The sequence below is a fragment of the Musca autumnalis genome, unplaced genomic scaffold, assembly GCF_047663935.1.
Source record: "Musca autumnalis isolate F117 unplaced genomic scaffold, ASM4766393v1 scaffold_5, whole genome shotgun sequence".
NCBI classification, from domain to species: Eukaryota; Metazoa; Arthropoda; class Insecta; order Diptera; family Muscidae; genus Musca; species Musca autumnalis.
The window spans coordinates 22679820-22697664 of record NW_027412088.1 but is presented as its reverse complement, the minus strand read 5'-3'; the positions used below and the strand labels follow the sequence as shown (position 1 = coordinate 22697664).

The 17845-nt window shown below is 38.5% G+C and overlaps 1 protein-coding gene across 1 annotated transcript; it reads right to left on the bottom strand.

Moving 5' to 3' along the window:
- Window positions 1–6305: 6305 nt before the first annotated feature.
- On the bottom strand, window positions 6306–6695 carry LOC141406347 (ejaculatory bulb-specific protein 3-like). Its single transcript, XM_073991674.1, has one exon. The coding sequence runs from the start codon at window positions 6693–6695 to the stop codon at window positions 6306–6308; it is 390 nt and encodes a 129-aa protein (XP_073847775.1).
- Window positions 6696–17845: the final 11150 nt, after the last annotated feature.

Here is a 17845-nt window from a genome sequence, read left to right as displayed (position 1 = left end):
CGAGGGAATTTTGAGATAAATACAGGTGAAACCAGCAATGGCGAGTTAGTTGTGTTTTAAGCGTTGAACTGAACAGATCGGTTAACGAAGTGCTTCGTGCTAACTTGAGACAAGCTGTGTGCTTCGTAATTAAAGTCGGTTCCGAATAAGTGTAATAAAGTAAATAAAGCATTGTAGAAACGTAATCTGAAACGAACCCTGTTTTATTTGGTACAAATCTTATCGAGGAATAAAACAACGTCTACACGGAGATTAGTTAAATCCTATTCCGTAACAATATGTATATTTGAACAAGTGAGAAAAGGCTATAGTCGGTACGGGGCCGACTATGTGATACCCTACACCACTACCTCTGTGAATAATCTTTTCACTCGAAAACATTTCGTTTATGGAGACATAAAAGTTTTCACCTATCTGGCTTTTATACCAAATGACTTAAGGCGAACTGAACCAAAATAATTAATATTTAATTTTATATTTGACTACTGTCGACATCACCAACATCAATAGGCTTCTATCTCTGTGAGAAAATTTCGTGATGATCCGATCAAAATTCCGACCTCTAGTGTGATTGCAGAAAAAGTGGAAAAAGGAATGCATTAACGACTATTGCGATATCTCTATTATTTGACTACCTACGCCAACCTACTTTGCATAATTTCAAATATGGGATTTTCTACTTTCTTAGTCAGGCTTTGCTTTTAGAAGGTCCCCAACCAAAGGTGTGATATCCGTCATTACTATTAAAATCGCAAAAATGAGAAGTTGGGTTTTATTAGCGACTATTATGATAGCTTCGTTGTTTGACCACCTACGACAACCTACGTTACATCGTTGTAAAGATGATATTTTCTACTTTCATTGTCAGGTTTTGCTTTTTGTATACCCCTTATAGAAGCTGAGATATTCGCTTTGGAAAAAAACGTTGTCTTTTTCCTCAAATAAAGTTTTTGCCCATTCCGATCCCTAAATATTATACGACCCTCACCAAAATCAATAGGCTTCTTCCTCTTTGAGATCCCCATTGACGATCCGATCAAAATTGCGGCCTGTAGCGTGATATCCAAAAAATGGAAAAATGGGATGAATTACCGACTATTGTGATATCTCCGCTATTTGGTCACCTACGCCGACCTAGTTTGCATCATTGTAAAGGTGGAATCTTCTACTTTCATAGTCAGGCTTTGCTTTTGGAAAGTTCCCAGCCAAAGCTGTGATATTCGTCATTATAACTAAAATCGCAAGCATGAAAATTGGGTTTTATTTGCGACTATTGTGATATCTTCGTTATTTGATCACCTACAAGAACCTACTTTACATCATTAGAAAGGTGATATTTTCTACTTTCATTGTATACCCCTTATAGAAAAAAAAAACGTTGTCTTTTTATCCACATAAGTTTTTTGCCCATTCCGACCCCTAAATATTATTCGACCATCATCAAAATCAATAGGCTTCTTCCCCTCCGGGACCCCCATCAACACCCAAAATTTCGTGACGATCCGATCAAAATTGCGACCTGTAGCGTGATTACAATGTTTAGATGGACAGACGGACAGACGGACACACATAGCCAGATCGACTCAGCTCGTCGAGACATTCATTTTGATATATATAAGTATGGGTCTACGACCATTATTTCGATGCGTTACAAACTTTTTGGCCAAAACCAACTTATAATACCCTCCCCACATAGTGGTGTAGGGTATAAATATGGATGTACCTATTTATTAAATTATATAATCATTTGATTCCAGATGCCGATTTCCCGGTGATGATTTTAACTTTGAGGAAAATGTGTTTTATTTCATAACTAAGGAGAAGCGTTCAACGATGTTTCTATATATATATTTTTTTCTTTTTAAAAGTGTGACTTTTTATAAATAATTTAATTCCGCTTTTCTTTTATTAATGTCTGTTATACTATGTTTACATTTACGAAATCCACTCGATTTCAACTGTCAATTCCTTTGCGCATACGTCAAATGAAAACTCATCTGAAATCCATTGGATTTCATTTGACGTTTAACCAATGGAATTGACAGTTGAAATCGAGTGGATTTCGTAAATGTAAACCTAGCATTATGCATTTCTTTAGACTTTTTATGTACCTATGTGCCCGTTGTTGCTTTTGTGTTGAATAAAAACAAAAACCATTTATAAATAAATGGGCGTATATGTTAGAGGTAGCCAGTGAGCGCTTACTGAGAGCAAGTGAGCATACATTTCAATGTGTTTTACATTGAAATTTACGCTCCCTTGCTCTCAGTAAACGCTCACTGGTGCTTTTGGGTTTGTATTTATATTATATCTAAACAAATATTTGTTTGCACCCAAACATAATTTTGTTTGCAGGAACCAAACATACCATATGTTTGGGACTGGTTGCAAACAAATATATGTTAGCTGCAAAATGTGTTTGGGACATATGCTAGAGAGGCCTTTTTTTCATCCGTGTAGACCGAATGCCCTCATTTTTTCCAAATAACATCAAAATTGGACAGACAAGGGGCGTTTGGCGCGTCAAATACATGAAATCGAGCAAAAAAGGGGCTATATCCAATCTGAATCGATTTCAATAAATTTCTACGAACTTATTGCTGTACCAAATTCCGTCACACATTTAAAATTTCATCAAAATTTGTCATACATACATAGCGATGTTGGCGCATCAAATACCTAAAATCGGACTAACACATATATGGGAGCTATATCCAAATCTGCACTGATTTCAATTTAATTTGTCAAATTTATTTTTATACCAAATTCCGTCACATATTCCAAATTTCATTGAACATACATATCGTGGTTGGTGCGTCAAATAAATGAAATCGGAGGAAAATGTATATATGGGAGCTATATCCAAATCTGAACCGATTCTCAGTAGCGTTGTCCTTTAGGCAAGAGAAGACCACATATTTCACCCGGATAGGATGTCCGGCAATGTAGATCATCAAAAGTTACCATGGGCCTACGTTATTTCCTCTTACATGTTACATCGAACTGCACAAAAACATAATATCCCTTACCACAGTGTAGGGTATAAAAACGGACATATTTTGGAATGGTGTTTTTGTACACTATCAAAGGGAACACTTTAAAAAATAATGCAAAATTGACTTTTCACATACTTTCATTACTCTCCTGGTAAGATATGCAAATAAAAAAGAAACAAGTAAAAAAGTATCAGTCGGCTTAGCCTACAGAGATATACCCTCAGCCAGTTTAATTTGAAACACTTTATTCCAAAAAATACTTCATACGCACAAAAGTGTGGATTACGATTAAAGTTCAAAAGGATTGCGGAGTAGGTACTTAAAGGAATGGACCGACATAGTCCATTATGGAAGTGGATCTTATTTTGGGAGTCATATACATATTTTCGATAGATATCGCGCCCATTAGTCATTTCAGTTGGTCATCGTATAACTTTTGCACCAGTATTACAGGAAGCATGGACTTGTCCACGGAAAAGATAGTATCCCTAAGGATACCATACCATTTTAGTGACATTCTTTAAATATTGTGGGAAAGTACTGAAAGTTGTGGACCGATATTACCCATCCTCAAACTGAAACTAAGTTTGTACAAAATATGACGAAGGCTAAATATTGGACCAAATTGGTTGATCAGTTCGAGAGTTATCGTGCTCTGGATATGCTGCCTTAGGGGTTTTTACTCCTTTCGGGCTGTTTTCTCAAGAACTATGGACTTGCCCCTATGGGGGGCAGTGAATACAAGATGTTACAACAAAAATCAAAGCGATTCGACAGCAGGTCCTAAACTGAACTTTTCCGAAATTTTCTGTGGGAGGTACCCGAAGGAGTGGACCGATTGAGTCCTTATTGGAACCACATCTAAGTTTAGCAGAAATTTTACGATGTGCAAAGTGTGGACCAAATCGGTTACTCCCTTCAAGAGTTACCGTGCGTACAAATTTTCCGAACATTTTCGAACTTTTGTGGGGGAGGTACCGGAAGGAGTGGACCGATATAACCCATCTTCGAACTTAAACTAAGTTTTGGACAAATTTTGAACCGAATCGGACAGACAAACGGACGGAAATGGCCAAATCAACTCCAAATTTTCTGAAACGGATTTCGTCCAAACATACTTGGGGTCTAAAACCATTATTTCGATGAGGCACATTTTGCCCGTATGAAAGTGCATATACCCTTTCTAGCCTAAAGGCTGAGGGTATAAAAGCAGCAGTTTCATAAAAAACAAGTAAAAAAGTATCAGTCGGCTTTGCCGACAGAGATATACCCTCAGCCTGTGCAAATTGAAACATTTTTTCACAAAAAACTTATGTATTTAGGGTTGATGAGGATTAAAGTTCAAAAATTTTGCGGAAAACGTACTTAAGGAATGGACGGACATAGACCATGGGGGTGCCCTTCGGCCTGTTTTCTCAAGAAATTTGGACTTGCCCCTGAAACAACTTTTACCATCGTAATTGAGGCAGCGAATGTAAGTTGCTTCAACAAAAATCAAAGTGATTCAATAGCAGGTATTAAAGTGAACATATCCAAAATTTTGTGTGGGAGGTACGGGATGGAGTGGACAAATATAGTCCATATTCAAACCTGAACTATATCTGGTAGATATTATGAGAATGTGTAAAGTATGGACCAAATCGGTAAATAAAAATCAATGCGATTCGAGACCAGGTCCTAAACTGAACTTTTCCGAAATTTTGTGTGGGAGGTACCCAAAGGAGTGGACCGATTGAGTCCATATTGGAACCTCATCTAAGTTTGGTAGAAATTACACGATGTGCAAAGTATGGACCAAATCGGTTATTCCCTACAAGAGTTATCGTGCGCTCAAGTTTTTTCGACAATTTTTGAACATTTGTGGGGGAGGTACCTGAAGGAATGGACCGATATGGCTTATCTTCGAACTTAAATCGAATCTGTACAAAATATTTCGATACCCAAAATTTGAACCGAATCGATTGATCCGTTCGAGAGTTATCGTGCGCACCAGCCGGCCAGACAGACAGGCGGACGGACATTGCTAGATCTACTCAAAATTGTCTGAAACGGATATCGTACAAACATACTTGGGGTCTAAAACCATTATTTCGATGAGGCACATTTTTGGTCGTATCAAAGTGTAAATACCCTCTTTAGCCTAGAGGCTGAGGGTATAAAAAAGCAATACAATTTGGCTTGCTATTTCCACAATAGATTTTTTTTTTAATTTTCACAAACATAAATCATTATTTAAAAACAGCTGATTGATTGTTTTCAGAAAGAAGAAGAGTTGCAAGTGCTTGCTAGAAGAAATTTGTCCAGCAAGAATTTGCAAACTCTCAGTAAAAGAACTGTCAAAATGTCTCTCTCGATTCGTTCTCTTTTGCTGGCTTTTTGTGTTAACAGACGACTTCCAGCAACAATTGGTACAAATTGTTACAAGTTTTAGTATAACTAGACAGACCTATTGCTGTTACTAACAAACTGATTTCCAAATTTGAATTTAATTTTGGAATATGAGACACGTGAATGCTTCTGACCATAGTTTGTTTTTTGTGTGTGTTCGACATGGGTTGAAGGATTTATGTTTCCGGGCCAATGCTGGCTGGCACAACTTGTCCAATTAAATACATATGAGGCGATTATCAATGACGTCGCTTGGTATGATGCCAATAAGTACATGGTTTTGTTGTGGCCAATGTGTTTAAATAAACTTGGCTTCGGTCGTGGGTGTGAGAAACGTTTATTTTAGGCCAAGAAGTGGTTGACCTACAAATTTTGAACACTTAATTAAATAAAACACGATTAAATTATGTATTACATAAATTAGCATTATTTTACAGTTTGTTTCGACTGTTGTCATTTCTTTAAATTAATTTTTTTTTTTTTTTGATAAAAACAAAAATAAACAAAAAAATTCTCAAAAACTTACGTTTTGGTAGGAATTGCAATGAATTTGGTTTCGCAGCTTCTTAGAAAGTGAATCTCCTGGTTTTGTTTTTTTTACAGTTTTTACTTTATAAATATGAAAAGTTTTGTGTACGGAAACGCATATTGTGTTTTACTTAATTTTGTTTAGAAACCCCACCCAAGTTTTTTTAATGAACATCTTCCTTAATATTTTTTTTTAAATTTTAATACTTTATTTAATGAGTTTGTCTTTCATAATAATAAAAAACAATAACAACAATTCTATACTAAAAATGCATTAAAAACAATGAAATTCTTTGGAGAGAACATTGAAACGGATGACAACTTCTCTAGTGATCATTAACGAGTATTCTTAACGGGCCTCTGGGTTGAACAAATACAGACTGATGTGTTCCCTTAAACTATAATACCACGCTTGGCAGCTTCATCCTTGTACTTGGCATAGAAAACACCCTCAGGATCGTATTTAGCCTGCAATACCTTCCATTCCATAGGTTTGTTATCGATGACGAAACGAGCCACCTCTTCGGCAGCAGCTTTTTGCTTGTCATTACATTTCGAGCAGGCGGTTTGCAGGGCATCAGGTAAAATCTTTTTCAATTCACGGCCATCGGGAGTGCAATTACCTTCATCGGTTAGGCATTTGTAGTAGTTGTTGAAAAGACGATCGGATTTTAAAATTTCTTTATAATCAATGTTGTCATATTTACTGGTGTACTGCTCTTCCTCAGCCATGGCAGCACAAGCGAAGCAGACAACAGCAAAAGTGATGAGTAGGAGTTTCATTTTGGTAGCAGGTTTTAGTTGTTTTTTAGTTTGAACTGGAAGACAATGAAAAGGGATTAACATACATAAGTAAGGTGTGTGAGATAGAGAGGTTTATGTTTAAAATATATGCAGGTTTGTTGTTGTTGAATTATGAATTTTTATTAATTAGGTTTGTTTGCGTCATAATTTTTTCGTATGCAGCTGCTTTGCATCATTGAAAATATTAACTATAAATGCAATGCAAATTAAGGTTAAGAAACCAGATCGACATTAAAAGTGACACAAAAATGACAAGAAGAAGACTCTAAGAAAAAATAATATTTGTACTCTCTACAACAAGAAGTACACTAGTTTTGCTTATGTGGAAAAAGAATCAATCGGCTTTGCCGACAACTAAATATCTTCAGCCTATGAATAAAAAAAAAACAATAACAGGATTGGTGGACCTTCTTTCAACAGAACGGCAGAAAGGGCCTATAGAAGCACGCTTTCTTTTCGCAGAAAGGGCCTATGGAAGCGCCCTTTCTTTCGGCAGAAAAGGCCTACAGAAGCACCTTTTTTAGAAAGGGTGTTGTAGTAGTAGTAGTAGCAAATGTTCTTTCAAGAAGGGGCTATAGAAGCACCCTTCCTTTTAGAAATGGTCTACTGAAGCACCCTTTCTTTGAGAAAGGTTATATAGAAGCACCTTTTCTTTCAGCAGAAAAGGTCTATATAATCACCATTTGTTTCAGCAAATGTCTATAGAAGCCGGGAAGATGCCGCCAGTGGGTGCATGCTATGGGTTGCTCTGTACTCTTTCATGTAAGGGACAACGAACTGGACTGTGTTGCTACATGCCGCGTGAAACCAGTCAGTTATCCTCGTTAACTGAATACGAGACTCCACCGCGGTACTTCCAACAGCAGATGCATACGCAGCTCTTAACACCAGCCGTTACTGTCCAAATCCCTGGAAATGCATCCTTTTTGCAATTTAAATGCAATACACTCCGAAGTAGGAACGAGAAAACAGTGGATTTAATGAATCGGAAGAATATCATATTCACGGTGTTGGAGGAAACCAAGCTCAATAACAACTGCAGCTTACAGCGTTGTGATGATTAGAACGTTCAGAGGAAGGATCGCTCCAGAAGTGAAGGTGGGGGACTAGGTTTTCTGCTGTACCAGTCTTTTCAATACAGACCTATATTTCAGGTCAGGTGTGGAACTGCCGAGGTAGAGTTACTCAACGTATATATCCCGCCGATAAATAGCTGTAGTCCTGGTTATAGGCCCAACATAAGCCCGCTTTTGGAAGGTCATAACAGACTGGTCTTCGGGGACTCTAATGCTCATCATGAGTTTTGGCATTCGGTCCTCCGAAATGACGAGAGGAATGTAGTGCTGGATAAGCTCATAGCTCTACGTTTTGCACGGTCAATATGATGCCTCTACTAGAATTAGAGGAAAGTGTCACAGTTCGCCATATATAACCATCGTGTCAACTGGTCTGACAAATGACGTCAATTGGCAATCCGTCTTTTCCCTTGGGTCAACCATCTCCCCATAAATGTCTTCATCATCAGATGGCTCGATTTCATCACCACTTAACGCCGCATTATCATCAATCATGGGAAAGTTATTGGTCAAGTTTGAGAGAGCTCACTAATCACCGCTTGAGAGATCTGCCCAATCCTTCTGATTTTCGGGTAGCAAAGAGGACGTTCAGAAACATCATCACTGCTGCAGCGCTCGCAACATATCTGCTGGTCGAATACTCGAAGTGATACCAAATTTCCCCAGTGACCTCAGGTTGTTAAAACATCTGAAGAGGTGCAATATTGGACACGGAATACATTTATTTGTGGACAACGGTTAAGTTACTCTCCAACCCTGGAAAGAAGAAAGATATGACCCCAGTCACGTTCGGCGACGATACGCAGATTGATATGAAGAGATGTGACAGGACTAAGAGAAAAATACTATGTAGCATTAGATCTCTTTCGGCCGAGGATGAACCAGCACAATGTACAATGGATGATGTTGGGAATACCACCAGGAACGCTAAAGGCCTCGATACATAAGAAGCGTCACCGACAGGCTTCCTCGCATTGCATCATTTTTGACAAAAAAAAAAAAAAATAATGACGAAAAGCAAAGCAAGAAAGCCAGGTGGTCAGGCTTCTTATGTGCTGAGGTCTTAAAACATCCAAAGCGTTGGGCCCTTACCATGGTAATGCTGAATGAGCTGGATGAGTCCGGAGTTGAGGATCTGATAAAAGTTCTCAATCTGTTGCTAGCAACCCACACCATTGCCGAAGTCTGGAAAATGGGCAGGGTGGTCTCGCTACTGAAGCCAGACAGTGATCCCAACAAATGTGATGTTACCGTCATGTTACCGATCATCTGAACGTCTTTCTTAAGCAGCACCACAACAGCGCTGCTCGTCATCTCCACGCATATTAGTCGATGACTCAACCAGAGCAAGCCGTGTGATAGTACAGTGATGGTGGCCCTTGATTTATAGCAAGCCTTTGATATTGTCAAGCACTCCACGCCGTTTTAGGACATTGAGAAGACAACCCTCCGGACGCCAGTCGCATGTGAAAATCAGGGACTAAAAGTCCAAACCCTGTAGAGTGAAACAGGGAGTTCCCCAGGGTGAATGATATATTTTCTTCATTCCACCCCCTACATACGACATTGAGCTCATAACCTATGGGGATGAGTGTACGATCTTGGCGTCAGGTACGTTTCCTGATGTCATTTGTGAAACGCTGAACTCCTATTTACTGATCTTACAGCCCTTTTTCATGGCAAGAATATGCAAATATCCGCCACTAAATTTACGGTCACTCTGATCGCCACATGGGCTGCCGACATGAGCACAGGGTTGAATGTTCTGGTCAATTGGTAGCAAAATGTCGACCACTAACTGCTCCAAGATTATAGAGATCACATCGGACACTATGTCCAAATCATCCGCACAAACCACAGCTATCTGCGACAAGCAAAGATGTAGGAACAAGGTCCTAAAGTCCCTAATCGGCAGATATAGAAACCTTGTTGACCACATGTAATGCCCTAGGTCCGTCTATGGTAAGCTATAAGACGTGAGGTTGGCCCGCGATACACATGGAATAATATTCAAACGTATCAGAATGCAGCCCTGAGAACTGCAACAGGGTGCCTCCTCATGTCTTCAGTAGACCATCTACATGCGGAGACAAAGATTCTTCCAGTACAGCAACACAATGTCATTCTTTCGTTGCAGTATTTGCTCGGGTATCACCGTGAAAGCCATCCTAATCACCATATGGTGGTTATGATCCCCACACAGGCATGTCAGGAGGTATCTTCATGATATAGAAAGATAGGTCCAACGTTACAAGAGATAATCCCTAGATCAACAAACCCATCAAGCAGGTTTGAATTGCATTCACACAGATGCAATCGCAGATGCCATAAACAAGGGTCGTGTGAATGCGGTCCTCGGAAAACATCCCCAACTTATCGCCGCTTAGGAGCGTTAGCTACCACGACTAACCAAACTAGTTTTGGCTCTACCACGTTAGGGATGTTCAGCCATCTAATTTCCTATAGGGTAAGGATTAATGACACCGTGTAAAATATCTGCCCACAGGACACAATCTACCTTTTAGCTGCCCTGCCAAACCTACTCAACTAACTCCATTAGCTTTGTCCTTATAATCCATCGAAGCAGACATAATCCCAGATCTGGAGATCAACAACAATGTATACTGAAAATTGGTGTCCTTTATTCACACAAACGAGGCTCTGGTGACCGATCATGGGCTGTATAATCCTAATCGTTGCATGGAAGAAATAATTAGCTGCAAAATCTACTAAATGTCTTTAAGAGCCTAGATTGGGAATAGTTTCTACAGATATCTGCGTTGTAAGGGCGGACAAGGCAGAAGGGATGACAGCATACGAGTCCATAAAGGTCAACGGTGGCGCCCAACAGGTTTACGTTCGTCCTTAGACACTCTATAATGAATCTTCACGAAATTGTGGCATGTTCCAGGTGTATGGCAGGCAGCAGTTCATGTTCAAACAGTTGCTCTGTTCCAGAACCTGCAAGAAGCTACTATTTTTTAACACGATAACATTTTTTCCTTAATGTTATCGAAAAAAAAGTAAAAATTAATAGATTCTTGCAGTACTGGAACAGACCAAGTGTATCAATAATTAATTATACCCTCACACGGTGCTCTTGAATCAAATTTAAATGGAAGGTGCTTACACCTGGAAAGTTTTTGCGAATTCTGAAACTACAATGTTCATAGATGAGAAAAATCAAAAAATAAAAAAATCGCCGGAGCGCTTTTTAAATAAATCGCGATTCAAGTTGACATTTTTAGGGGTTGTTTAGGTTTTCACGATTTTGCTTAGAAACCGCAAGTCCTACCAAAATGATACTGAAGAAAATGTTGTAGCTATGAAAATTCTCTACAAGATTGACCTTTACGGTATTTTCGTCGGTTCTACTGCTTTTGAGATATAGAAGTTCAAATTGGGACAATGCACGGACTGTATCGCCCCCTTATAAAACAATGTCATGAAGGGTGCGCCTTAACTATCTTTTAATGAAAACTGCTTACACCGGGGAAGTTTTTGTGAATTCTGAAACAGCAATATTCATAGATGAGAAAAATACAAAAACAAGAAAAAATTGCTGTAGGGATTTTTAAATAAATCGCGGTCAAAATTCACATTTTTAGGTGTTTTTTAGGTTTTCACAATTTTGCTTGGAAACTGCAAGTCCAATCGAAATGGAGCTAAAGCAAATGTTGTAGCTGTGAAAATTCTCTACAGGATTGATGTTTATGATTTGTTCTCAGGCTGTACCATTTTTGAGATAAAGAAGCTCAGTTTACATTTTTAGGTTTTTTTGTTAGGGTTTCGCGATTTTGCTTGAATACGGCAAGTCTTATCGGCATGGGACCTGAGAAAATCTTATAGCTGTGAAAATTCTCTACAAGACTGGCTTATGTAATTTTTCCTAGGTTGTACCATTTTTTTAGATATATACGTTTATGTTGGGAAATTGCAGTCATGACATAGTTTTATAAGGAGACGATACAGAATTGAATTGAATTTGAATTGTCCCAATTTCAACTTCTATATCTCAAAAGTTGTAAAACCTACGAAAATTTCATTAAGGTCAATCTTGTAGAGAATTTTGATAGCTACAACATTTTCTTTATTCCTATTTTGATAGGACTTGCGGTTTCCAAGCAAAATCGCAAAAACCTAAACAACCCCTAAAAATGTCTACTTGAATCGCTATTTATTTAAAAAGCGCTCCGGCGATTTTTTTATTTTTTGATTTTTCTCATCTATGAGCATTGTAGTTTCAGAATCCGCAAAAACTTCCCAGCTGTATGCACCTTCCATTTAAATTTGATTCAAGAGCACCGTGAACATATTTTATAATTTAACCTGATGCCTTACATACAGTAGGACGGGAGTTCGAACTGCTCAACATGAGCAAAATTTCAATATTTTCATTTGTTTCATTCAGGATCGAAGAATATATTTGAAATCTTCAATTCCAACTATTATTTCATTATTTCAAACACAATTCGTAAATGTTGAAAAAGGTATTTGTAAATTACTGTAAAATTATGACTGCTTCACTTGAGTTATTTTGCATTTTATCAAAATTTGAATTTATTTTTATTTAACTTATTTTTCCAACAATTTTTAATATTATTTTGTATTTTTTACTTTTTCAAAAATTATCAACTCTAAACAAACTTCACTTTAGTAAATAAGTTTAAGTTCCATATTTTTTCTTAATATAAATTACAATCTTTTTAAAACACTCACAATTTCAATAATATTCAAAAGACTTGCAAAACTTCTTGTACTGGATGAAGGTGGTATCCAACTAATTTGACCATTCGCAGAAAACGTCTTTTATATTAAAACGCCAAAAAAAATATACAAATCAAACGATTAGAGACGGATGAACTGCAAATCAAAATCAAGCGATCGTTCAATTCATTTATCATCGTAAAATGAAGAAAAAAATATATCTGCAAAAAAATAGTTATGTTCCGTTGGAGTGCCACAGTTCAGGCATAAACAAATGATTTGTTTGTTGTTTTTGTTTGTTTCTTCTACTACTTGAAATTTGAAACCTAAATGTCATTGACAAATCAATATGCCGCCAATGACAAATAAACATGATTAGCGGATCGATGTACCTACCGATCGATGGTTGGTTGGATATGCACATTATTAAAATGTTTGCAAAAAAAAAAAAAAAAAAATAATAAAAATTGAACAGATTCACAAGAGCTGACTTCTTCAGTTCGATGGAGATCAGACGGGTTTTTGCAAAGTGTCAAATTTTGGTAGCAACAATTTATTTTTAATGATAATTTGCCCAATAAATGTTTGAAGTAGATTTATAAGTTGGCTTAAGTGGAGGAGATCACATAAGAATTTTCAATGGAAAAGTCGTAAACAAAAGTTTTAAATTAATTAAGAAAATAATTTTTAAAAATAATTATAAATATATATTTGACCTGGTATAGAGGTTTTATTATACCCAGAAACGCTGAAGAAAGACACCCTTCAGGTAGGATCACCTACTGCGTTCTTGCCTTCTTAGTGCTCTTGAAGCAACTTTAATTGGTAGGTGCTTACACCTTGGAAGTTTTTTGCGGATTCTGAAACTGCAATGTTCGTAGGTTTTACCGTTAGTGAGATATAGAAGTTCAAATTGGGACAATGCATTGACTGTATCGCTACCTTATAAAACAACGTCATACATGGTACGCCTTAACTAACTTTAAGTGAAAACCGCTTACACCTGGGAAGTTTTTGCGGATTTTAAAACATCAATGTTCCTAGGTTAGAAAAATCCAAAACAAAAAAAAAAATAGCTAGAGGGATTTTTAAATAAATCGCGGTCAAAATTCACATTTTTAGGTTTATGTCAGGTTTTCGCGATATTGCTTGGAAACCACTAGTTCTATCGGAATGGGGCTAAGGAAAATGTTGTAGCTGTGAAAATTCTCTAGAGGATTGACCGTTATGACTTGTTCCTTGGTTTTACCATTTTTGAGATTTATAAAGGGTGTTTTTTTAAGCTAAATGCACCGTATGGTGCGGTTTTCACGCTGGTGGCATCATCGGACCTTATTTCTTCAAAAATGAGGCCGGAGCTCGCGTTACGGTCAATGGAGATCGTTACCGCACCATGATCAATGATTCTTTGTTTGAAAATATGGATGACATTGATCCGGAGGAGATGTGGTTTCAACAGGATGGCGCTACGTGCCATACGGCGAACGTAACCATCGACTTATTGAAATCAAAAATTGGCGATAAGTTGATTTCGAGAAGTGGACCTGTCAATTGGCCTCCAAGGTCGTGCGATTTGACACCTCTCGATTTTTTCCTGTGGGGCTACGTGAAGTCACTGGTTTATGCTGATAAACCAGCAACAATTGATGCCTTGGAGGCCAGCATTGTTCGTGTTATTCGTGACATACGGCCAGCAGTGCTCGAAAAAGTGCCCAAAAATTGGACGTCCAGAATGCACTTCGTCAAGAACAGCCGCGGTGCCCATATGCCCGAAATCATTTTCAAATGTTAATGTCACGTATTGATCTTTCGAATAAACAAGTAAAAAAGTATCAGTCGGCTTGGCCGACAGAGATATACCCTCAGCCTGTGTATATTGAAACAATTTTTTCCCAAAAAACGCATGTATTTAGGGAATTTTGGGCGTTTGAACTGACAAAAATGTTGATTAGGATTAGAGATCAAAAGTTTTGCGGAGGAGATACTAAAAAGAATGGATCTCCAGCCACTACATATGGTACCATAGGGGTTTTTTACAACTTCAGGGATGTTTGCTCAAGAAGTATGGACTTGCCCCTGAAACAACTTTTACCATCGCAATTGAGGCAGCGAATGCAAGTTGCTTCAACAAAAATCAAAGTGATTCGAAAGCAGGTCTTAAAGTGAACATGTATCTGAAATTTTGTGTTGGAGGTACCGGATGGAGTGGACAAATATAGTCCATATTTGAACCTGATCTATATCTGGTAGATATATTAAGATGTGTAAAGTATGGTCCAATTCGGCCACTCTCTTCAAGAGTTATCGTACGCACAATTTTACCGAACATTTTTGAACTTTTGTGGGGGAGGTACCTGAAGGAGTGGACCGATATGGCTTATCTTCGTACTTAAACTATGTTTGGACAAAATATTACTAAGACCAAACTTTGGACCGAATCGGCAGACCTGTTCGAGAGTTATTTTGCCCTCCAACCTCCTCACACGGTGTCATAGGGGTTTTTTTGCAACTTTCAGGCTATTTTCTCAGGAAGTATGGACTTGCCCCTGATGAAACTTATACCGTCGTATGGAAGGCAGTGAATACAAGTTGCTAAAGCAAAAATCAAAGCGATTCGAGAGATGGTCCTAAACTGAACTTTTCCAAATTTTTGTGTGGGAGGTACCCGACGGAGTGGACCAATTGAGTCCATATTAAAACCTGATCTAAGTCTGGTACACGCTCCACGATGGGCAAAGTATGGACCATATCGGTTACTCCCTTCAAGAGTTATCGTGCGCTCACATTTTCCGAACATTTTCGAACTTTTGTGGGGGAGGTACCGGAAGGAGTGGACCGATATAGCTCATCTTCGAACTTAAACTAAGTTTGGGCAAAATATTACAAAAGCCAAAATTTGAACCGAATCGGTTCATCCGTTCGAGAGTTATCGTGCGCTCCAGCCAGCCAGACAGACAGACAGACAGACGGACGGACATTGCTCAATCGACTCCAAATTGTCTGAAACACATTTCGTCCAAACATACTTGGGGTCTAAAACCATTATTTCGATGAGGCACATTTTGCCCGTATGAGAGTGTATATACCCTTCATAGCCTAAAGGCTGAGGGTATAAAAAAATGTTTGATTACAATTTAATTATACCCTCAGCCTTTAGGCTAAGGAGGGTATATACACTTTGATACGACGAAAATGTGCCTCATAGAAATAATGGTTTTAGACCCCAAGTATGTTTGGACGAAATGAGTTTCAGACAATTTTGAGTAGATCTAGCAATGTCCGTCCGTCTGTCTGTCCGTCTGCCTGTCCGTCTGTCTGGCTGGTGCGCACGATAACTCTCGAACGGATCAATCGATTCGGTTCAAATTTTGGGTATCGAAATATTTTGCCCATATTCGATTTAAGTTCGAAGATGGGCCATATAGGTCCACTCCTTCAGGTACCTCCCCCACAAATGTTCAAAAATTGTCGCAAAACTTGTGCGCACGATAACTCTTGCAGGGAATAACCGATTTGGTCCATACTTTGCACATCGTGTAATTTCTACCAAACTTAGATGAGGTTCCAATATGGACTCAATCGGTCCACTCCTTCGGATACCTCCCACACAAAATTTCGGAAAAGTTCAGTTTAGGACCTGGTCTCCAATCGCTTTGATTTTTGTTTACGCAAGTTATATTCGCTGTCCTCTATACGACGCTATAAGTTTCATTAGGGGCAAGTCCATACTTCCTGAGAAAATAGCATGAAAACCCTATGACACCGTGTGTAGTGGTTGGAGCGCAAGATAACTCTCGAACGGATCTGCCGATTCGGTCCAACATTTGGCTTTCGTAATATTTTGTCCAAACTTAGTTCAAGTTCAAAGATGGATTATATCGGTCCACTCCTTCCGGTACCTCCCCCACAAAAGTTCGAAAATTTTCGGAAAATTTGTGCGTACGATAATTCTTGAAGGGAGTAACCGATTTGGTCCATACTTTGCACATTATGAAATGTCTACCAGACTTAGGTGAGCGTCCAATATAGACTCAATCGGTAAACTCCTTCGAGTACCTCCCACACAAAATTTCGGAAAAGTTCAGTTTAGGACCTGCTCTCGAATCGCCATGGTTTTTGTTGTAACATCTTGTATTCACTGTCCCCTATACGAAGGTACAAGTTTCCTCAGGGGCAAGTCCATACTTCCTGAAAAAATAGCCTGAAAGTTGAAAAACAAACCCTATGACACCATGTGTATGGGTGGAAGCGCAAGATAATTCTCGAACGGGAATGCCATTTCCGGCCAAAATTTGACCTTCGTAATATTGTTTCCAAACTTAGTTTAAGTTCGTAGATAAGTCATATCGGTCCACTCCTTCAGGTACCTACCCCACAAAAGTTCAAAAATATTCGCATGATAACTCTTGATGGCAGTGACCGATTTGGTCCATACTTTAGACATTCTCATAATGTCTACCAGATAAAGATCAGGTTCGAATATGGACTATATTTTTCCACTCCATCCCGTACCTCCCACACAAGATTTTTGATAAGTTCACTTTAAGACCTGCTATTGAATCACTTTGATTTTTGTTGAAGCAACTTACATTCGCTGCCTCAATCACGATGGTAAAAGTTGTTTCAGGGGCAAGTCCATACTTCTTCAGAAAAAAGCCCGAAGGGTGTAAAAACCCCCTATGGCACCCCCCATGGTGTATGTCGGTCCATTCCTTTAAGTACCTTTCCTCAAAATTTTTGAACTTTAATCCTAATCAACATTTTTGTCGGTTCACGACCAAAATTTTGAAACCCCCTAAATACATAAGTTTTTTGTGAAAAAAGTGTTTAAATTTGCACAGGCTGAGGGTATATCTCTGTCGGCTCAGCTGACTGATACTTTCTTACTTGTTATTTTTCTCATCTATAAACATTGTAGTTTTAGAATCCGCAAAAATTTCCCAGGTGTAAGCACCTTCCATTTAATGTTGCTTCAAGAGCACCGTGACGAAGATAACAGGGGAGGAATTCTCACGGTGTGGCCCGATATAGTCCATATTCGAATCCGATCGATATCCGGAAGGAATAATATGATGTGCCAAGTTTAGGCCAAATCGAGAGATATCGTTCACACAATTTTACAGAAGATTTATAACTTTTGTGAGGAAGGTACCCACGGGAGTGAACCGATATGGCCCATCTTCGAACCTAAACTAAGATTAGGCAATATATTACGAAGTGCAAAATTTAGTTTAGCCAGACAGACAGACGGACATGGCTAAATCGACTCCAAATATTCTGAAACGAAAGTGTATATACCCTCCTTGGCCTAAAGGCTAAGGGTATACTTAGTCACTAAAGGAGCCG